General features: G+C 34.9%; 1 protein-coding gene across 1 annotated transcript; it reads right to left on the bottom strand.

Annotated features, from left to right (window-relative positions):
* Positions 1-15589: 15589 nt before the first annotated feature.
* Positions 15590-16570, bottom strand: LOC131076378 (cytosolic sulfotransferase 5-like). Its single transcript, XM_058013519.2, has one exon. The coding sequence runs from the start codon at positions 16568-16570 to the stop codon at positions 15590-15592; it is 981 nt and encodes a 326-aa protein (XP_057869502.2).
* Between the last annotated feature and the right edge of the window lie 2835 nt (positions 16571-19405).

Below are 19405 nucleotides of genomic sequence, written 5' to 3'. Positions count from 1 at the left end.
AAGACACTACAGGAATCGTGTTGGGATGAGATCGAAGCCTTTGACGCTTTTTCAATTGAAGCTATTCCTAGGGAATTTAATTCGAGGGCAGATTCTTTGGCGGTATCTACAGCCTTGCTGGTTCCACATCCAGAATTCACAACCAACACTTACAGAGTTGAACTAGTGTATAGACCTAGTGTGCCGGATAATTCTGAGTCTTGATAGGTATTTGAAAATGATAAATAGATTCAGAATTTTTTGCAATGCTCTAATATTTTTACATCCTTGTTTTATGAAGGATCAGAGGCAAGTTGCAAAGAGTTTTCTCCTGATACGATAGGAGGGGTAAATGATGGAATGTTGCAGTTGAAAGGAAACAAAATTCCAAGAGGTTTAGTTTCTCTTGAAAATCTTTTTGACAAGAAAGATGGATATGTTAAGCAAAGAGACAAGGAGGCTCTTGTGGTTCAAAGCTCTAGTGAATATGAGCAAATCAATATTAGTACCAATGAGGATCCTAAATTTGTTAATTTGGGAAAATGCTGTTCAGAAATAGAAAGAAGGAAGTTCGTTGATCTACTGGTTGAGTTTAAGGATGTTTTTGCATGGAGTTACGATGATTTGAAGAACTTTAGAGATGGTACATTCCAACATCAAATTCCTTTGAAACCAGGGGTTAATCCATTTGGCAGAAGTTAAGGAATTTTAATCCAAAGGTAGTAGAAGCAATTTTTCATGAGGTTGATAAGATGCTGAAGGCTCGGATAATTTATCCTCTGCATCATTCTACTTGGATTGTGAACACAGTTCCCATTCGAAAGAAAAATGGTGAAATATGAATCTGTGTTGATTTTAGGAATTTAAATCAAGCAAGTTTGAAGGATAATTATCCCCTGCCAGCCATGGATCATATTTTACAAACTGTTTTCGGGTTGGAAATAATGTCTATGTTAGACAGTTTCTCTAAGTATAATTAGATTAGTGTTGCAAAGCAAGATCAACACAAGACAACCTTTATAACCCCTTGGGGTACCTTTGCCTATAACAGGATGCCTTTCGGGTTGATTAACGCAGGGGCAACTTTTCAAAGAGCGATGGATCTTTCCTTTGGACATTTGAGGAATAAGATTATTGTGGTGTATTTAGATGATTTAACTGTATTCTCCAGAAAAAAGAAGCATCATGTGCGGGATTTGAGAAAGGTTCTTGTGAGATGTAGAGAGCATGGGGTATCCTTAAACCCTAAAAAATCTGTTTTTGGTGTCATGGAAGGAAATTTTTTGGGACATATCATTTCGCAGGAAGGAGTAAAGGTTGATCCATAGAGGGTAAATGCAATACAACAACTTAGCCTTCCCTTGAATAGAAATGGAGTAAGGTCTTTCTTTGGACAGGTGAACTTCTTGAGGTGTTTTATTCCTGATTTCGCTGAAACTACTAGGTACATTGTGAATATGATGAGTGAGAAAGTAGCCTTTAAGTGGAATGAAGCTGGTAGAAAAGCTTTTGAAGAGATTAAGAAGGAAATTGCACATGCGTCTACCTTGGTAAATCCAGACTTTAATAAGGAATTTATTATTTACTACTACGCATCCGAACATACTATGTTCGGGATTTTGGTGCAAAACGGAGAAGATAATGAAGAGGTGCCGATTTCCTTTATGAGTATTCCCCTAAAGAAACATGAGTTGAAATACTCATAGATAGAGAAACAAGCTTATGCGGTGGTAAAAGCTGTAAAGCAGCTCAGGTATTATATACTCCACTCACATGCAATTGTTTTTGTTCCCAATTGTGCAGTAAAGGCTATTTTAACTCAACAAGATGTGGGCATCAACAATAGAGCATCTTGGGTCTGCAAGATACAAGAATTCAATTTAGATATCAAGCCCACTAAACTGGTCAGAGGACAAGGCCTCTGTAAATTGATGGCAGAAAATGAGTCTAAAGAGGGGGACAATTTACCTTTAACTCTGTTCGTTGATCATCAGGATTCTTGGTTCACCAATGTAGCATATTATCTTACATATGGAGATTGTTCGGATCATCTTTCTCCCAGGGAAAAAAGGAACTTGAGGTTGAAAGCTGCAAAGTATGTTATCTTAGATAACATATTATACAAGAAAGGTTTGGATGGCACATTCCTCCGATGTGTGGATAAACCGCACCAAGAAGCTCTGTTGAAACCTTTTCATAATGAAGCATGTAGGGGCCATTTTTCCTCTACAGTTACTGCGTACAAAATTCTGAGAAACTGTTACTATTGGTCGGGGATGTTCCAGGATGCATACACCTGGGTGGCAAGGTGTGAGAAATGCAAGCTGTTCACAAGTAAACCACAACTGGCCACCTTGCCTTTGAGGCCCATGATAATTGAAGAACCGTTTAAGCAGTGGGGACTAGATTTTGTTGGTCTTTTGAATCCCATTTCTAGTGTAGGGACACTCACATACTGACAACGATAGATTATTTCACTAAGTGGGAGGAGGTGATCCCAGTAAAGAAAACTACCTTAGAAATTGTGTGTGCATTCCTTATGGAGAATATTATTATCAGGTTTGGAGTCCCTCGAAAAATAGTTACGGATAATGCATCCAATTTCTCTTCATCTGAGTTGAGTTTATTTTGCTATGATCACGAGATTTCTTTGGCACATGCTTCTAATTACTATCTGCAGGGTAATGGTCAGGCAAAATCAAGTAACAAAAACTTGATCAACATCATGAGGAAGTTGGTTAGTGAAAACTTCAGGGATTGGCATAAGAAGTTACACAAAGAATTATGGGCAGACCGAACTTCATCGAAATGAGCCATAGGGATGCCACCATTTGAGTTGGTATATGGTATTGGTGCACAACTCTCTCTTCCTTTGGAGTTAGCGGCTTCAAAACTATAAATGGTGATAGAAGATGCATTTTTCCAGAGCTCCCTTGAAAAATAGATCATGTATTTAACCAAAATTGAAGAAGAAAGAGAAAAGATGGTTGACAGGATCACAGAACATCAGATGAGAGTTAAAAGCATTTTTGATCAAAGAGCAAGGCCCAGGAAGTACATGAAAGGAGACCCGGTGTCATTACGGGATAAAAGAAGAGAACAAAAAGGTGCTCATGGCAAATTTGAGTCGCTGTGGAAGGGACCTTTTGTGATTCACGAGGTAAAGGGACCTAATTCATTTAAACTAGCCTATCAAGATGGTTTTGAACTTCCCCTGTCTTATAATGGGCAGGATTTAAAATTGTATCAATTGTAAATAGGCATCCCCTGTTAGTTTGTACATATTTGTTTTTGTCATGCTAGTTTAGGTGTGTCCGTTTTTGTTGTAGGTCAATTCTTATCCAGTTATGATGTGAACCAAAGATTCTATGATTCATTGCTTGGTATCTTCCGACACCCAGTCCCCATGCAGAGCCATTGTTGGGCCCATATACAATTTTCATTCCATATGCCTCCCTGTATGAAGTTATGTTTGTCTAGTTCATTGTCTGGTTCATCGGTCAAGATTTTGCTTAAATTTTTGCTCTTGCCATTCGGTCCTTGTTAGGTTTCACTGCATTGAACTTGAACCTTTTTGGTTCAAGGTTCAAAGTTCAATGGGTGTTCTTTTTCGAGTGTCTCTTCTCTTGCGCAATTTTAAGCTTTGCTAGTTCTTGTCGGCATTTTGCATTCTTTGAACTTTGAACTTGAACCTTTTTGGTTCAAGGTTCAAGTTCAACATCCGTCATGTTAATATATTTTTGTGATGATTGCGCAAGGCTTTGAGTTTTATGTATTGGTTCCTTGGGAGGCATGTGACTTGCCATGTGGTGACGACACAGAATTTTAGAACATGATAGACAGCCACCGAGGGAAGGAATATTCCTTTTTCTAATAATTTGAAATCTGCCATTAATGGCAAGTATGTGTGAAGATCTGTTGTGTCAGAAGAGAAGTGACTTAATGGATAAGGAATACCTCAGCGTAATCATTTCAAAGTAACTTCACATGAACAAGGAGTAATGAAGGCAACTTTAGTAATGACGGGAAAAGCACGAGATTGGATTAAAGAAGAGAAACTTAACATTGGGTTTGAGCTTTATGTTGCTGGTCGGGTTACTAGATCAAGATCTAAGAAGGGTTTTAAACCACTGGTTTCTGACCTCATTCTAGATTTAGACCCAGAGAAAACACTGAATAAGATGGCATCCCCTATTTCTGAAGTGGACAAAGTTTCAATTGGCATAGACACTATTTTTCAAGACTCAAGAACACTCGAAATCCAGTCTCATATAGACCATACTACGCTGCCATCCTCAGTAGGGTTTACATCCATGTCTTCAAAAGAACTAACCTTAGCACCAAAATGGCTAAGTGATTCCATCACAAGGAAAATGAATGTAGTTCCGATTTCAGTATCAATGGAGGATGCTATAAGTAAATGTCTGGGAAGGTCTACAAAGCCCACAAAGTTAAAAATAGAGGCAATGATTGACTTTGATGAAAATACTAAGCATTGTACTACTGACATTACTAGACCCAAGCCTAACAAAGATGCTGCTATGGCTTCAAAAGCAAATTATGCTATTGAATGAATAGATTTGGGAATCAGAACCAAAGCCGTGGATGTTATGCACTTGGAGTCTTCCACCAAATGAATCATCTCCCGTACCTGGAAGGATGAGAGGGACAAGGCTAAGTTGAAACAAAGTTTAACACAAATGGCTTAGTATATCCATGCTTTGTAGAACAGCCCATTGCCATTATCCCAACATTCAGGTCCTTTTAGTCCAAAGTCACCCGCAATAAAAAATTCCTGGATGAAGTTCAACGGAACAGGATGATCGCCGAGGTTTTCTCAGAATGGCTCACCACAATTATGTGCTAGGCAACCAATTACATAACCGACTTGGTCCAGATTTTTAAGGATGCCAATGAGGTCACCAAAGCCTTAGACTCCGACTTGATCTCATGGTAGAAGGAGAAGTCCAAATGGGTTGTGATTTCGAAGCAGATGCGGGATATTCAACGTTATGGGCCAATGAACTTTCTTGGTGAAAACCAAGTGTCAGGACTAAATGAAGATGTTATGTTCATTTGCAAGGAGAGTATTGAATGACATAATCAGATTATTGAGCAATGTTATAGTGAGTCAGCTAGTATGCATGGCGAATTAACACCCTTGAGGGTGACCATGCAGAAGGACTTACATTGTGTGGATGTTCAATTACTTAAGGAAGATGGTGAAACTCTGGAAGACACCACGGAGATGATTACCCAGTTCAACAGCCACATCAGACAAATCAAGATGGAGAAATCCTTGTCCATGGAAGATTTCACGGGGATCTCTAAGGTGGAATCGATGCTCACCATTTGCCTCGATCATCTAGATTCTAATGGAGATAAAGTGCAAATGGTGAAGAGAAAGAAGGAGCTATGGAAACAGAGGGTTATTCATATCAGTTTTCCACACGTAACGGTAATCGAGGAGTTTTCAAAAGTGCACCGAGAGTGGAGCACGACCAAGGCGGTGATGGTGTCTATTTAGGACACTAGCCTGAGTGATCACACCGAAATAGAGCAGACTGCATGACTAGCACTGCTGGCAGTTGTTTGCCAGCAAGCCTAGTTATTCTCTTTAAATTTTGGTTGTTGGAGTTAGGGTGGTTTTCTGTTAACTCCTATGAGTTAATTTTTACTTTGGTTAAAAGAACTATTGGGTCTGGTGACCTATAAATATTTGATGTAATGACTTGATATGGGTTCGCTAAGTTTTTGAAAAAGACTATGTTTAAGACTAGCTAAGAACATTTTGTGTATGAAGAAAGTGGATGATCATCTGTGAATGTGAAATCTTTTTAATAGCTATTTTCAGTTTCAAATCTATGTGTTTGATTTTTGAAGTTTGATTTCTGTGTAAATCTATTTCAAAGAAGATGTTGTTATACTTTCTATATGTGCAGGAAACTATTGGCTAAGTTCATCTTAATAAGCTTTTTCATTTCGTTTTAGTGTTCATATGAAGTTTGTTGGATTTATATAAAAAGTTATGTATGGATTAGTGCTTGCATTCATCTTGTATTGACTAGTGTATGCAATTGCCTTTAAGTGCTTTCTGGTGAAAAGCATTCTATTGATTATATGTAGTTTGGAGCCGAATGAATATTTACTAGAGGGAGCTATACCTAAATTCAGAGGTTAATCAATTAGATGATTTTCCAACTATTTGGTGAAAAGTTTGTCTGCTCTTCTATGATTCACAGTGCTTTAAATTAAATAGATAAGAAAAGACAAATCTGTTTACCAACAGAAGCAAAGTTACATCAATTTTCATGCAAGCATGTATGTGTGTGATTAGATTTTTTCATGCCCATGCATTTTTCATGCCATTACATTCAACATTTGTGATTACATTCAAAGAGAATTGCATCATCATCAACAATTGTAGATCTAAGATATATCCCCTTAACATTTATTTCAATATTTGCATTATTTCATTCAAGGTTAATTCCTAAATTGAGGTTTGACTTAGGCAAACCCCTATCCATAACATCTTTCTCTCTCTTTTTGTGTGCAGAAAATAGGTGCAAGAGCTATACATGATAATTTTGGGAGAGTCAATAGTGATGAGTAGTTTCAACTTTTGATGGTGGATAATTAAAAGAAATAGGAATGATTTGTGCTACCTGGTCTTGAAAAATCAAGCCAAGCTTCTAGGAATAGGTTCCAAATCTATTCTTTTGCCCAAATCTCAGTCTATGGCTTCGTGACACATTTGTAGTATTATATATTCGTCAATTTACTTCAATTATTCCTCATTTAACCCTAATTTCACAACTAGATTCCAAATTCAAATAAGAAAGAGGATATCTGGATTCCCAACCAATGAATACAATTGGAATTTCAACCCTTTCCTTATTTGGATTGTGGCTAGATCTACTGGCTTCTCCTCTGTTAATGTATTGGGTTAATTTGATTATTTAGTGGTTTTACTATTGTAATCGATGAAACCCTAATAGCTATTTTTCACCATTACACATAGATTAAGGGAGATTAAAACCCTAACATCCATATGAGGTAGGGTAAACTTCACATCATCCTATTTCAAAACTTTGCCTAGATAATCGAGTATTTGTGGTACGAGAGACTAGAGGAATAGAGGAACATTTTTCACAATTATCCATCTAGGGCACAATAGCGCCATCAATTCATCATTGATAGCATCTAACATCCACTTGAGCACCCTAAAGGTGTATTTTCCTATTCTCCAATATTGTTTATCTGTTATAGATTCTTGCATTTTAGGGTCTTTGATAAAAATTAAGAATAATCCTTTTTGGATCATTTTGCAAAAAAAAATCTAAAAACCTAGTTTTTTCAACCAAACATTTTTAAACAACTCATTAAGAGATTTTCTAGTTGGGATCTTAGAAATATCCATAATAGCTAAAAAAAATACAATAATTTTTAACCTATTCTTTTCTTGAGAGAGAACATTAATCATATCAAAATTAAGAGTGATGAAAATCTTCATAGGAAGGGATTTAGTGTGCTTACCTCGTCGTCCATCCTATTCTCCAACACTACCTATAATGGGAGCAATGTTAGTGACAAAATGAGAAATTTCAATAAGCGCCTCTAGAGAATCTATTAGGGCATATTTGAATGTCTTACTTTCAATAACCCTTAGTGTGATAGAATTGTTCACTGAAGAGGATGATACTCTATCCATAGGGTGTGTGGTACACTGCCAACTCTAGAAACATGAAAGGCACATAGTACTCCTTACCAAAATCCAACAATTAACAACCAACAAAAGCATATAAAAAATATACATGTATAGTAGAAATGAGGAAAGCCATGATAACTAGGGTGCTTACAAAAGTTAGAGCCCAAATCTAGGTGGAGGAGGCCTTAGTTCCTCCTCCACAACCATAGCACCAAACCCTAGTTTTCTTCCACTTCTTGCCTTTCTCTCCCTTTTCACTTGTTCAAACAAATGAGACTTTTCTCTCCATAAATTCATTCAGTGTTTCAATTACAAAGTTAATAGTTATGTTTTATAATTTATAGGGGTGATATGCTCAAACTTGTTATATTATTAGTGACATATATAAGTTTTGGTTACTATAAAATAATACAATCATAAATATTAAGGAATGTTATCACACTTAAGTTGAAGTCAAATAGGTTATAGTTGCAAGACAACTAAATAGTTATGTTTTATAGTTTGTAGGGGTGGTATGCTCAAACTTGTTATATTATTAGTGAAAAATAAAGTTTTGGGTATTATAAAATAATACAATAAAAAATATAAAGGAATGCAATTGCACTTAAATTGAAGTCAAATGGGTTATAGTTACAAGCAAAGAAAATTACTTATGAAGCTTAAGGTTAGGTAAAAATCTAAACCTTTTGAGGACACAAATTTATGGAGATGTATAGCTACAAGAATTATCCTCTTTAAAGATAATTGAAAACTTGTTAGTTAAAACCAAGCAAACTTCCCATAAGTTTTCACAAAAATCTAGAGGAAGCAACAAACAAAAGGTATGGATAGAGGGATAAATTTTCTAAATGCATTCTCTTGGAATCGACTTCTAAACATTTGGCTGTCAATAAATAGTAAATGCACAATTTAGAGCATGAATCAACAAGCTTTGAAAGTCATCTACGAAACGTGAAAAAATTGGGAAGATGCTTCAAATAGATGGACTTACAAATCACTTCTATAAGAATGCTATGTTTAATGTAAGCAAATTTGTCTTATTTGTCCATATTGTGAATCTTGAGTCTATAAAAAATATAAAGGAATGCAATTGCACTTAATTTGAAGTCAAATGGGTTATAGTTACAGGCAAAGAAAATTACTTATGAAGCTTAAGGTTAGGTAAAAATCTAAACCTTTTGAGTACACAAATTTATGGAGATGTATAGCTACAAGAATTATCCTCTTTAAAGAGAATTGAAAACTTGTTGGTTAAAACCAAGTAAACTTCCCAAAAGTTTTCACAAAAATCTAGAGGAAGCAACAAACAAAAGGTATGGATAGAGGGATAAATTTTCTAAATGCATTCTCTTGGAATCGACTTCTAAACATTTGGCTGTCAATAAATAGTAAATGCACAATTTAGAGCATGAATCAACAAGCTTTGAAAGTCATTTACAAGATGTGAAAAAATTGGGAAGATGCTTCAAATAGATGGACTTACAAATCACTTCTATAAGAATGCTATGTTTAATGTAAGCAAATTTGTCTTATTTGTTCATATTGTGAATCTCGAGTCTACAAAACTGACAATTTCAAAACACCAATAAGACATTTATCAATGTGCACATCGTCATAGAGAGGCATGAAAGATAACTAATATTTTAAAATTTTGTGCTCACATTTAGAGAGATGGAATCATTCAGTAAATAAAATTTAAGTTGGTTTCTTAGTTTGTTGTACAACCTATTAGAGCTATCAATAGTTCCACACATAACACAATGGTGATATGCAATTTCATTGAAGCAAGTGACACATATCTTACCGTGTTCACAATCTATAATATCAAAGGAAAATACATATTCTTATTCTTTTTGTGTGTTGAATTGCTGCATTTCTCTTACCATTGTAACATTACCTTATATGCCATCTTATATCCTGCAGCATGTAGACTTCTTGCCACCTTTTTGACAGGAGTCTTCCTATCATTTTTGTCACAAATATACAACTTGTCTTTATCATGTTGCAATTTCCTCCTCTACGAGGTGATGTTTTAGATGGATTCCCGCTTGCATTCTTGGCCACAACAGCCGATGGATCTAATTCATGTTGTCCTTTGATGGCGGTTTTTGCTCTCTTTGGCGATTTTATATAGTTATCTCCCACCTATGGTGTTTTCAATCTCTTCGCCAACTCAGTATACACATTTCAACAACCACCTCAACATCATCTTTTTATATGAATTTGTGATAAGCCGTGTTTTTTCCAGCTGTGTGGAGGATGCACTTTCTTGAGGAAACTGTAAATGCTAGTTTGTGAAAAAGGATGTGTTTGGTAGTTGGAGAAAACAACAGATCTTCCCATCTTTATTTTTGCTCATTGTTATAACAAATTTGTTTCTAATTTGTTTCTAGTACTCAATGATTTTTGAGAGCCATTAGTATCTCTAATGTATTAAAACAAACTATCCTATTCTTTACCGGTTCAGATATTAGGTGCTATAAACTGTGTGTATATAAGTAGCGCAATATAAGCTATAGGAGGTAGATTTTAATTAGGCATATTTTTGGTATTGAAACTTTGTAATATTTTATGATAAATAAAAGAGAATTTGCATGATCAATGTGTTGTAGAAAAGCTCTTTGTCTCATCACTGGATGCATTGAGGAGGTAGAGCCCACTTTTGAATTGTTGTAGGTTTATTTTGATAGTTGTATTCATAATCACCCATCTCACGACTTTCACCCCTTTGTGGCATATAGCCTCGACACCTTTTGCAAGTTTATGTCCGAAATTGACACATAGACCAAGCTGAATCTAATCGTAAATTCTTCTTATTCTTTGCCCTAGTTTTGAGCTATCATACCCAATATTTTGACATGTACTTGATGGTCTTGTTCTTACAAAAATGTAAATAGGCATGTGATTTATAGTTGTGATATCACAATCCACCTACATAAATATGATGAGTAAGTACTATGAATAGAAATGCATTAAACAATGAGATCATGGGGCATGTGATTTATAGTTGTGATATCACAATCCACCTATATAAACATGATGAGTAAGTACTATGAATAGAAACACATTAAACAATGAGATAAAAAATGCTAGTTTATAAGAAATCAATTGAATATATTGACTCACCTTGCTTTGCAAATAATGGGGAAACTATATCCTATGAGGATTTGCATGAATCTATTTTAGATTGCTTCCAAAATGATGACCATATATATATATTTTAGAAGTTTATCTTTTTTCTTATGAATTCTATTAGAAAGTTTTACTTTATATTGGTTGTTGACTTAGGGCCACGCCCAAACTTGGTAACATCTAGTATCTAGATATGTGTCACATTCTAACTTCTTTCATTTTTTGTTGTTGTTGATAAACCTATTAATTTGTTTTTTCATTTAATTATCTATATTTGGTTAAAATATCAATTTCACCAAGTAGCATCTTTATCTTATTTTTCTATGCCTCATATTAGCTTGAAGGTTGATTTATTATGAAAAGTTAGCTGGGACATATATTGTGCAGTCATAAACACAAAAATAAAATATTATATTTGATATTCAACATTGCATAACATAAAGAATATGACTCATAAAAATCCAAACACAAATGATACATTTTGAATCCAACATAGCAAAACATAGAGAATAATTGTCATAGTTCTTCAACTATTGAACTATTAAGAGATGTTGAATGAACCAAGATCACTATAATGGCCATCCCACTTGGCCAAGCACATGATATTTTGACCTGCAGAAGCGGCCATGTCATTAACAATACTACAACAGGTCTCCTAAATAGAAGTAGTCGATAACTATGTTAAGAAAGCAATATCATTTAAAAATACTATTTTGTAGTATGATATATGAATGACTCCTTCATTAAGATATTGAACCTTAAAGACATCCATTCATTTTTTATCATGTCTTCACAACTTTCTTTTCTAGAAGTTACATACTTTTGTAATCAAACTGGTGGGGCCCATGATAAAAATCTAATGTAAAAAAAAGTAAAATTAAAACTATACTAAATAAATAAAAAATATTTAATTATTTTTATCACAAATACATTTTGCCACTTTCTTGGTAGATTATAAGTTATATTTTAGAATGGAAACTAATGTGTTAGAATGCTTTGGACTCATCCCTAGTATTTAGATATTATCATGTATATTTTCCATCTTTTTAATAAAGAAGGGTTGAAGTATATTTCTAAATGTTCAAATTCGCTTACATTATTGTGAGTTAAAGACATCATAGCCAAAATTCATACACATGTATTTTGAACACAATAATTAATTCCTTATATTATACTTGTCTTTAACATGTGTATTATGCATGAAATTTTTCCATGAGATTTAATTATGACACTTCCATTTATTTCATATGTATTTGGATCTTAACTTTTTTTAATGATTTAAAAGTCAAATAGAGATGGGTGAGAGTATTGGAGGATTTGTTTGGGTTTTAGCGGATGGAGAAGGAGATAGCGATGATGGCAACCTAGATGAGGGTGAGTTTGCCTTGCTCTAGATGTTTCTTTGGATAATGCTTGGGTGTCTATGGTCTCCCCTAGACCAAAGGCTCTTTGGTTATACCCCTTGTTTATGAGGTTCATGTTTTTATTACTTTAAGGCCTCCTTGCAATAGTCTTATGTAGTGGGTTGGATCTTTAGTAGCTTCTTGTCATATCTACCTCTTTCTGAGGGTGGGGTCTTGGGGCTGTGTTTGGAGCCCCTTTCTTTTGGGTTTTCGAAGGACTCTTTCTAGTTTCCTGATCATCTTGGTCGTGGCTGTTTGTGTCTAGGCTAGTGGGGGCTATCTCTGCTTTCAGCTAGTGGGCTATATTGTCTGGCATAGCTTGGAGAGACTTTGCACTCTAGCTAACCTTGGATATTGGACACCTTCGTTGGGGCCACATGCTTGGGGTCATGGGAAGGTGTTTTAGTTTATTGTCCTTGTTGGGGTGTTCATGGATTCACATGGGACCTGGCTACAGGTTGTGTGGGTTGCGCGAGAGGGTTCTGCTAAGATTTTTGCTATGGATTTTCTGGTTGCTTCTACGATCTCTATTCAATGGCATCACTAGTGTAGAATCCCTCTTTGCTACAACATTTGTCTAGAAATTTGGTTGTTGGGTATTAGTGATCCCCTTTCAGTGGGGGTTCTTGCGATGGTCTCCCTTTGTAGGATAGGATTCTTTGTCCATTTCTTGTTGCCTACGTGAGGATTTGTGACCTTGTTTTCTATTTTTTCATGCCTTGTTCTAGGCTCCTCTTTCCATGACTTTTGTTTTCTATTGGATTGGGTTGTGAGATTTACTCTGACAACAATTTCTGTTGCAAAGATGCTTAATGCCCCTACTAATTATGTGTGGTGGACCCTTCAGAATGGTACTTCAAAGAGGTGTGTATCCTTCCTCTTGTTTTGAGGATTTTGGGGTGGTGTCTACTCAACCTTGGGTGGGATTTGGTGTGGGGGTTGATTGAGGACTTTGGGGTTAGTATACTTCTCAGGGGATTATGTTTTTCCTTTTGAAGTGGGTTTGGTGTTGTCAGTTATGGGTTGGAGGTGGTTGTGTGTTGAGGGTTGGTTACCCTGTGGGCGATTAACTAGAGAGGGATTTGCTCCCTTCTTACTTGCTTCTTTGGTGGTATTGAACTTCCTTCGAGGGGTGTTGTTTTCTTCTTGGGTTAGTGCTTCTTTTCGTGTAGTCCCTCATCCTCCCGCGGCTCCTTTGGGGGGTGGTTAAGTGTTCCACTTATTGGCGCTTCTAGCTCCTTATGGTCTTCTCTTGTGTCCAAGAAATTCTTGGCTCAAGGAGGTCTTTCAAGTAAAAGGTTGCAAGAAGCCTTTCAAAGTTTGTTGTTTGTTTCTACTCCCTTTGTTGTTTCAGTTTTAGTTCAAGTGATATTTGTAGGAAGATGGTTTGAGGTTCTTTCCTAAAACTCCATGTTCTAATTAAGTGATTTAGGTTGAGAGGGACCTTTGCTCTTGCCAGTTTGCTGCTCCGATCAAAACATCATTTCAAAAAAGGTTTTGGCTTTTTGGGTTTTTGTGGTCTTGGTGCTCTCACTACTGGTGAGCTCCCCTTGCACTGTCTTAGCGATTATGCAATGGTTCACCTGTGTTGCTCCTGGTTTAATCTATAGAAAACTTGTTTGCTGATTTATTTGTGATATAACCTATCTTAATATAGCATCATATACATTAGAAAGAGTAAATGAAATTTTATGTTGTCATGGGGGCATACAGGCAAGTTGAGGCCCTCTCATTAAATCATCAAGGGGATGATTAAAAAGTATTGTACATTATCTTTTGTTTGCCATCCATAAACTATTTTATATTAAAATGCCAAAAAATTATATGATTATTTTATTAAAGTGATTGTAATGCTAAGAGTTTTTGCTCAAGATATTATCAATAAACAAACAAGAGAGCATTTTTTTGTGAAGTAATTGAAATTATAACATGTCACAATACACATTCACATAGTAGATATGTTATGTTGCAATGCAATTATACTTATAGCATAGGACATCAATTCACAAGGCATACCTACACAATTAGAAGTCTTAACATTGCCATGTGCTGATCTAACACAATAACCAACTATGAGAGTAGGGATTTCTCTAACCACAGTAATAGGTTACTAGAACACCATCTCCATCTCTTTTAAATGAGGAAGAAAGGAATGAGAATGGACCTCTATATTTGTCTAATGAAACTCAAGCATCATTCATTCTACAACACTAACCAAGACACAACCATGCATTCAAAACAATTTGGAAACAACATCCAAATGAAACTTGAGCATCATTTCATTCTACAATACCAACCAAGACACAACCATGCATTCAAAACAACGTGGAAACAACATCCAAACCATGAGGAATGTGTAATTATGAGATTAAACAATACAAAGACTTGTTATCTCAACCTAATCTAACAATAGAATACATGTTTCCAGACAAGACTCACACAAAGAATATAAGACACCAACAAACTAAAATGATAGAAATTTAAAATAAATACTTAAAATTAATTCTTTCAAAAAATCTTCAGGCCATAAATACTAGTAAACTTTCTTTCAATAAATACTAGTAATGTGTTTGGTCCTTTAACTAGTAATGTTGAGGCCATCCTCTATAAAACACTAGATAGATAAAGTAGTGAAAATATTCATCTATAAAAAGAAAAAAACATATTTTTGTTTAGATTTATCTAATTTTATTTGGACCAAGCTAAAAACACAAATTTACTAGTTTTTGAAGGATCCTTGTCATCCAACCTCAACATATTTTTGTTTAGAGTTATCTAATTTTATTTGGACCTGGTTCTGATACCATGTTGAGACATGGACCAGCTAGGACTCAAACCTAGGACCTTCCATACGCTGCTAGAGTGCTCTACCACTGAGCTATTGGCCCCTCTTGAACCAGTCCATCGTCAGTCAGGGTGTGGCTTATTTCCAACACCAATAACATGTAGAAACGATAAAAAATACTAACGATTTACAAAACATAAATCTTCGAAAGGTATGCTTTGAAGTTATAAAGTAAAAGGAACAGATTATGGATTTAAAATGTTTCATCAGCTGTCAGAGGAAGAAACTTCATGTTTAACCAGTCTTACACGGCCTACACCTTAGTTATTTAGACCTGAGTTATTTTCGACGGATCGTAAACTTCTGTTACCTATACCAGAATTTCAAGATTGACTTTATAGGAATATTATTTTTTTGATAGACCCTAAAATTTGGTCCCGTTGAAAATTATAAACATTGCATGATCTTAGACAGCTATTGCGCTGCCACACAGTAAGTCTAACACACTAAGCAGTCGCCTGTCAATCGACAACTTCTCTCTTTTGATTACAGTGGTCACAGTTATCACTTACACTTCATTATTTAGGCCTGCTTAGGCTGCCCATCCAGATCAACATCTCTATCAGTTAACTCGTACTTGAATTGCAGGCCCAAGTCTTTTACCAGAGAAAGCTTCTCTTCAATCATTTTATCCATCTCTGCGTTCAACTCTGGTGTCAGAAAGTTCTTCCAACCACCCACTTTCCCTTCCCTGAAGAAACTGTTATTTCTCAGTCGAAGTCCAGGCAGGCGAATTTCTCCAGTTTTGTTCACCTCCATCTCAGACAGAGACTGGAAGCTGCATTTGTCAGAAATTTTTCTCAGATCTTCCTCTTCCTTCACCCACCAACACCCCATTAAATCACTCAAAATTCTAATACAAACCAAAGGATCTGCCTTCAGGTCTTCATAAGTGAGGCAAAGAACATTGGGCTTGGTTTTCTCACGCCAATAAGAGGCCACATGCTCATAAAAGGGGCCACTGTGGTAAAATCCTCTACAGAAATTATGTACTGGTTCTTCCTTAGATGCAGAGACATCTTTGTTCTCTGATCTATTGATGGTCATCCCCCAGAGCGAGACAAAAGTGTCCTTGGGATTGCGGCAAATGTAAATAATTTTACAGCCAGAGGATTTGATGGATTCAGGCAATAACTGGTATGGCACATGGGTGTGAAACACACGGGGAGAGAGAGACATTGGGTTTGGAATGGAATGGGGGCCGTAAAGCTGCATTTCTATGTTCGGAACAAGTTCATGAGGGTTTTTATTATTGAGAGGATAAGAAGGGTCGTTCAGGTCATACTGTTTGCAGGTGAGAATGGTATAGGCAAGGGATTTTATCCAGGTGGTACCACTTTTAACAGGTGAAACAAGTATTATGTCGTTAGGATGGGCTTCAAACTCAAAACGCATTGTCTCAATTCCTTGTAAGGAGCTCTTACGGAACCAAAATCCCTGGTACTGCTCTACAGGATCCTGGGAACCTGAATAAAAATTTGAAGGCTTGGAATTATCTGCCATAATGCAAACTGAGAGCCAGTAGAGAAGAGAATTATGTCTAGGTTTCCTATGATCATACGTATATGGTCCCAACAAGGACAATGGGCCTGCAATTATTCATATAGTGAAATGAAAATTAACTTACTGTCTATGATTGGGTCGATTGTCTCTATTTCATTTTTGTCTTTCTTCAATTTTTATAAATTGTGTTTTTCCTCCTTTTGTAAGGTAGTGATCGGATGCCGGCATGTAAGAAACAGAGAATAAGTTGAACTGATCATACAAAGGATTAAATATCTGGTGCGGGCGGTGTAATCTGTATGGTGTTCGATAAGCAAATATTATAACAGACAATCCACATTTATATAAGAAAAAGACTCATAATTCATATTTAATATAAGATGCGTAGAGAGAGCTTTCTTTCACTTTCTTGAAATCATTATTTAGCCTCACCTCTCTATGATTTAGCATGCTTGCTGATATCGAGTAGTCGTGTCTTTCGAGGGATCTAGTTACAAACTATGTTTTGCAGTATTAAAGTATGCATTTTGGCCGCCTTGTATTTGATTAGAATTTTAATTCACAAATAACTGTTTTATTTATTTTTTTAATTTTATGAATCTAAAATTAGGGTTTATTTTTTATATTTAGGATTACTATTTCAATTTTAATTTTAGAGTTTTGATTTCATGTTTGTAACAATAGTACGTTTATATTCCTATTCCTTATAGGAGTGTATGTATCTATGTATTTGTGTATTTCCTTATAGGAGTGTATGTATCTATGTATTTGTGTATGTTTGTTTCACACATAAAATAGTTATTTCAATATTTAATAAAAACCTAATTAAGCTATAAATATCAGATATACAGATTTCTTTATGAGAGTTACAATTAATTAAAAATATTTTTATTGAATAGTGATTCACTACTGACATATGCACATTTGTGTTTGTACACCCATAAAAAAATAAAAAAATAAAATAATAAAAAAATAAAAAATAAAACAGATAATTGAATAATTATTTGTGAAATATTATATTCGTATGTCCAATATAAATACTCTCTATTGTTACAAATTCATCAAATATAGAGTTTGTAAAAAAAATACATTGAATTTATATAGAAGATCCAATAGTATCTCTACAATAAATTCACAACTTGGGAGGATGCTTTTCCAATGAAAATCCTCCATTTCCATCTTTTCAAGGATTTCTAAGAGGGATGCTAATCTTATAGGGGTGAATGTGAGGCCTACTTCTTTCACCAGTGATTATATTTTTGTTTGTTGGACTTAGAGATGATTGATACTTATGGATTATCTTATGTCCATTAGATAGAGTTGGTTTTGATATTAGGATAATTTATCTTAATAAAATTAATAAAATAATTTAGTTTCATTGCGATTGCGGTTGTTTAACATAACATGTTACTTGACTAGATTATTTTATTGATTATCATTTATTCTAAAAGAATCATGTTAAGTATTGCCTTAGTAATTTTGTGCTAATATTTGTTTTAAATACATGAGTTTTTTTTTCCACACAAGTATTTTGAGATTCTCAAGAAAATATTTGATTGTAATTTTACTAGTGACACCTTGACCTACATCATTGGGGGACTAAGGTTTACTTTATCAAAAATGTTTTGTAATATTGATCCTTAATTGTTATCCTAAATGACTTCAATATTTTTTTTCTTGATTTTGTGAAATTATGCAGTGAGGACACTATAGGTTGGATATTTGTTTGAAGATATATTTTGTGTTTTATTAATTTTTCAGACCTTCCTAAATTTCTTTTGTTTGATTTTCTTGAGTTTTAGGTGACTTTATTTTCTTCTGATTAAAAATAGATAAAGATCAAAATTTGCATGTAAATTTAATGCTAGTAAGAGGTATATGGCATATGAATATATCAAAGCTTTTTAAAATACATAACATATTTATTTTATAGTCAAAATAGAAAATATTTAGATGCCTTGGTTATTTTTATTGATGACATGAGAACTTTTAGCCTAGTCCAAGCCAAGTGAGTCATAAATGGAGTACCTCATCCTCAATTGAAACCCATTACATTAATATATATAATCCAACCCTACAAGTTCAATATCCTACTAGGGGCACAAAGCCTACAAGAAAATTGTCCCTAAATGGGTTTGAAGTATGAAGTCACTAGCACGAAAAACCAATAGATTCAACACACAGGGTTCAAATTCACAAGTACAATGGATTAGGAAGGACACAATACCCATGATCACAATGGCCTAGAAGTAGTTTGAACATCGGTAGCTACAACAACAATACCATGAACAACATGTGTTGGTGAATATTAAATATTAAGAACTTTTTAATTCAAATTGTTATTTTCAAAGTGATGTTTTATTTCATATTAAATTAAGTAAATTAGTATTTTATGAAAGACGTTCTTTTATTAAAATAAGTTGGTTTTTCACAATGTCCAAACTTTATTATAAAGGAATCGGCTAAGTTACCCAAGAGGTAACTAAAGTATAATTAGGTGGCCTATGAGAGTATTTTATCATATGTGTGAGTCTCTGATCCTCCCTTGGTGAAGATTTTCTCCTATCTACGTGGTCCTTCAAGCAAAAGTTTGTGGGAAGCCTTTCAAAAACTGTTGTTAGTTTTCTATTTCCTTAGCTATTTTGTTTCCATCTCAAGGGTTTTGGTTTGGTTAATGGTTTGGGGTTCCTTCCTAATCCCATTATTTCTAAGAATGTAAATCTAGGGAGTTAGGAACCTTGTTCATGTTAGTTTGTTGTTCTAGTCAAAAGCTTCACTTGTAGAAAGGTGTCTTCACTTTTTTAGGTTTGGTGGTCTCACTGTTTGTAAGTTCCT

This window comes from Cryptomeria japonica, chromosome 7, assembly GCF_030272615.1.
Source record: "Cryptomeria japonica chromosome 7, Sugi_1.0, whole genome shotgun sequence".
Classification (NCBI taxonomy): Eukaryota; Viridiplantae; Streptophyta; class Pinopsida; order Cupressales; family Cupressaceae; genus Cryptomeria; species Cryptomeria japonica.
This window is presented reverse-complemented; position numbering and strand designations above follow the sequence as displayed.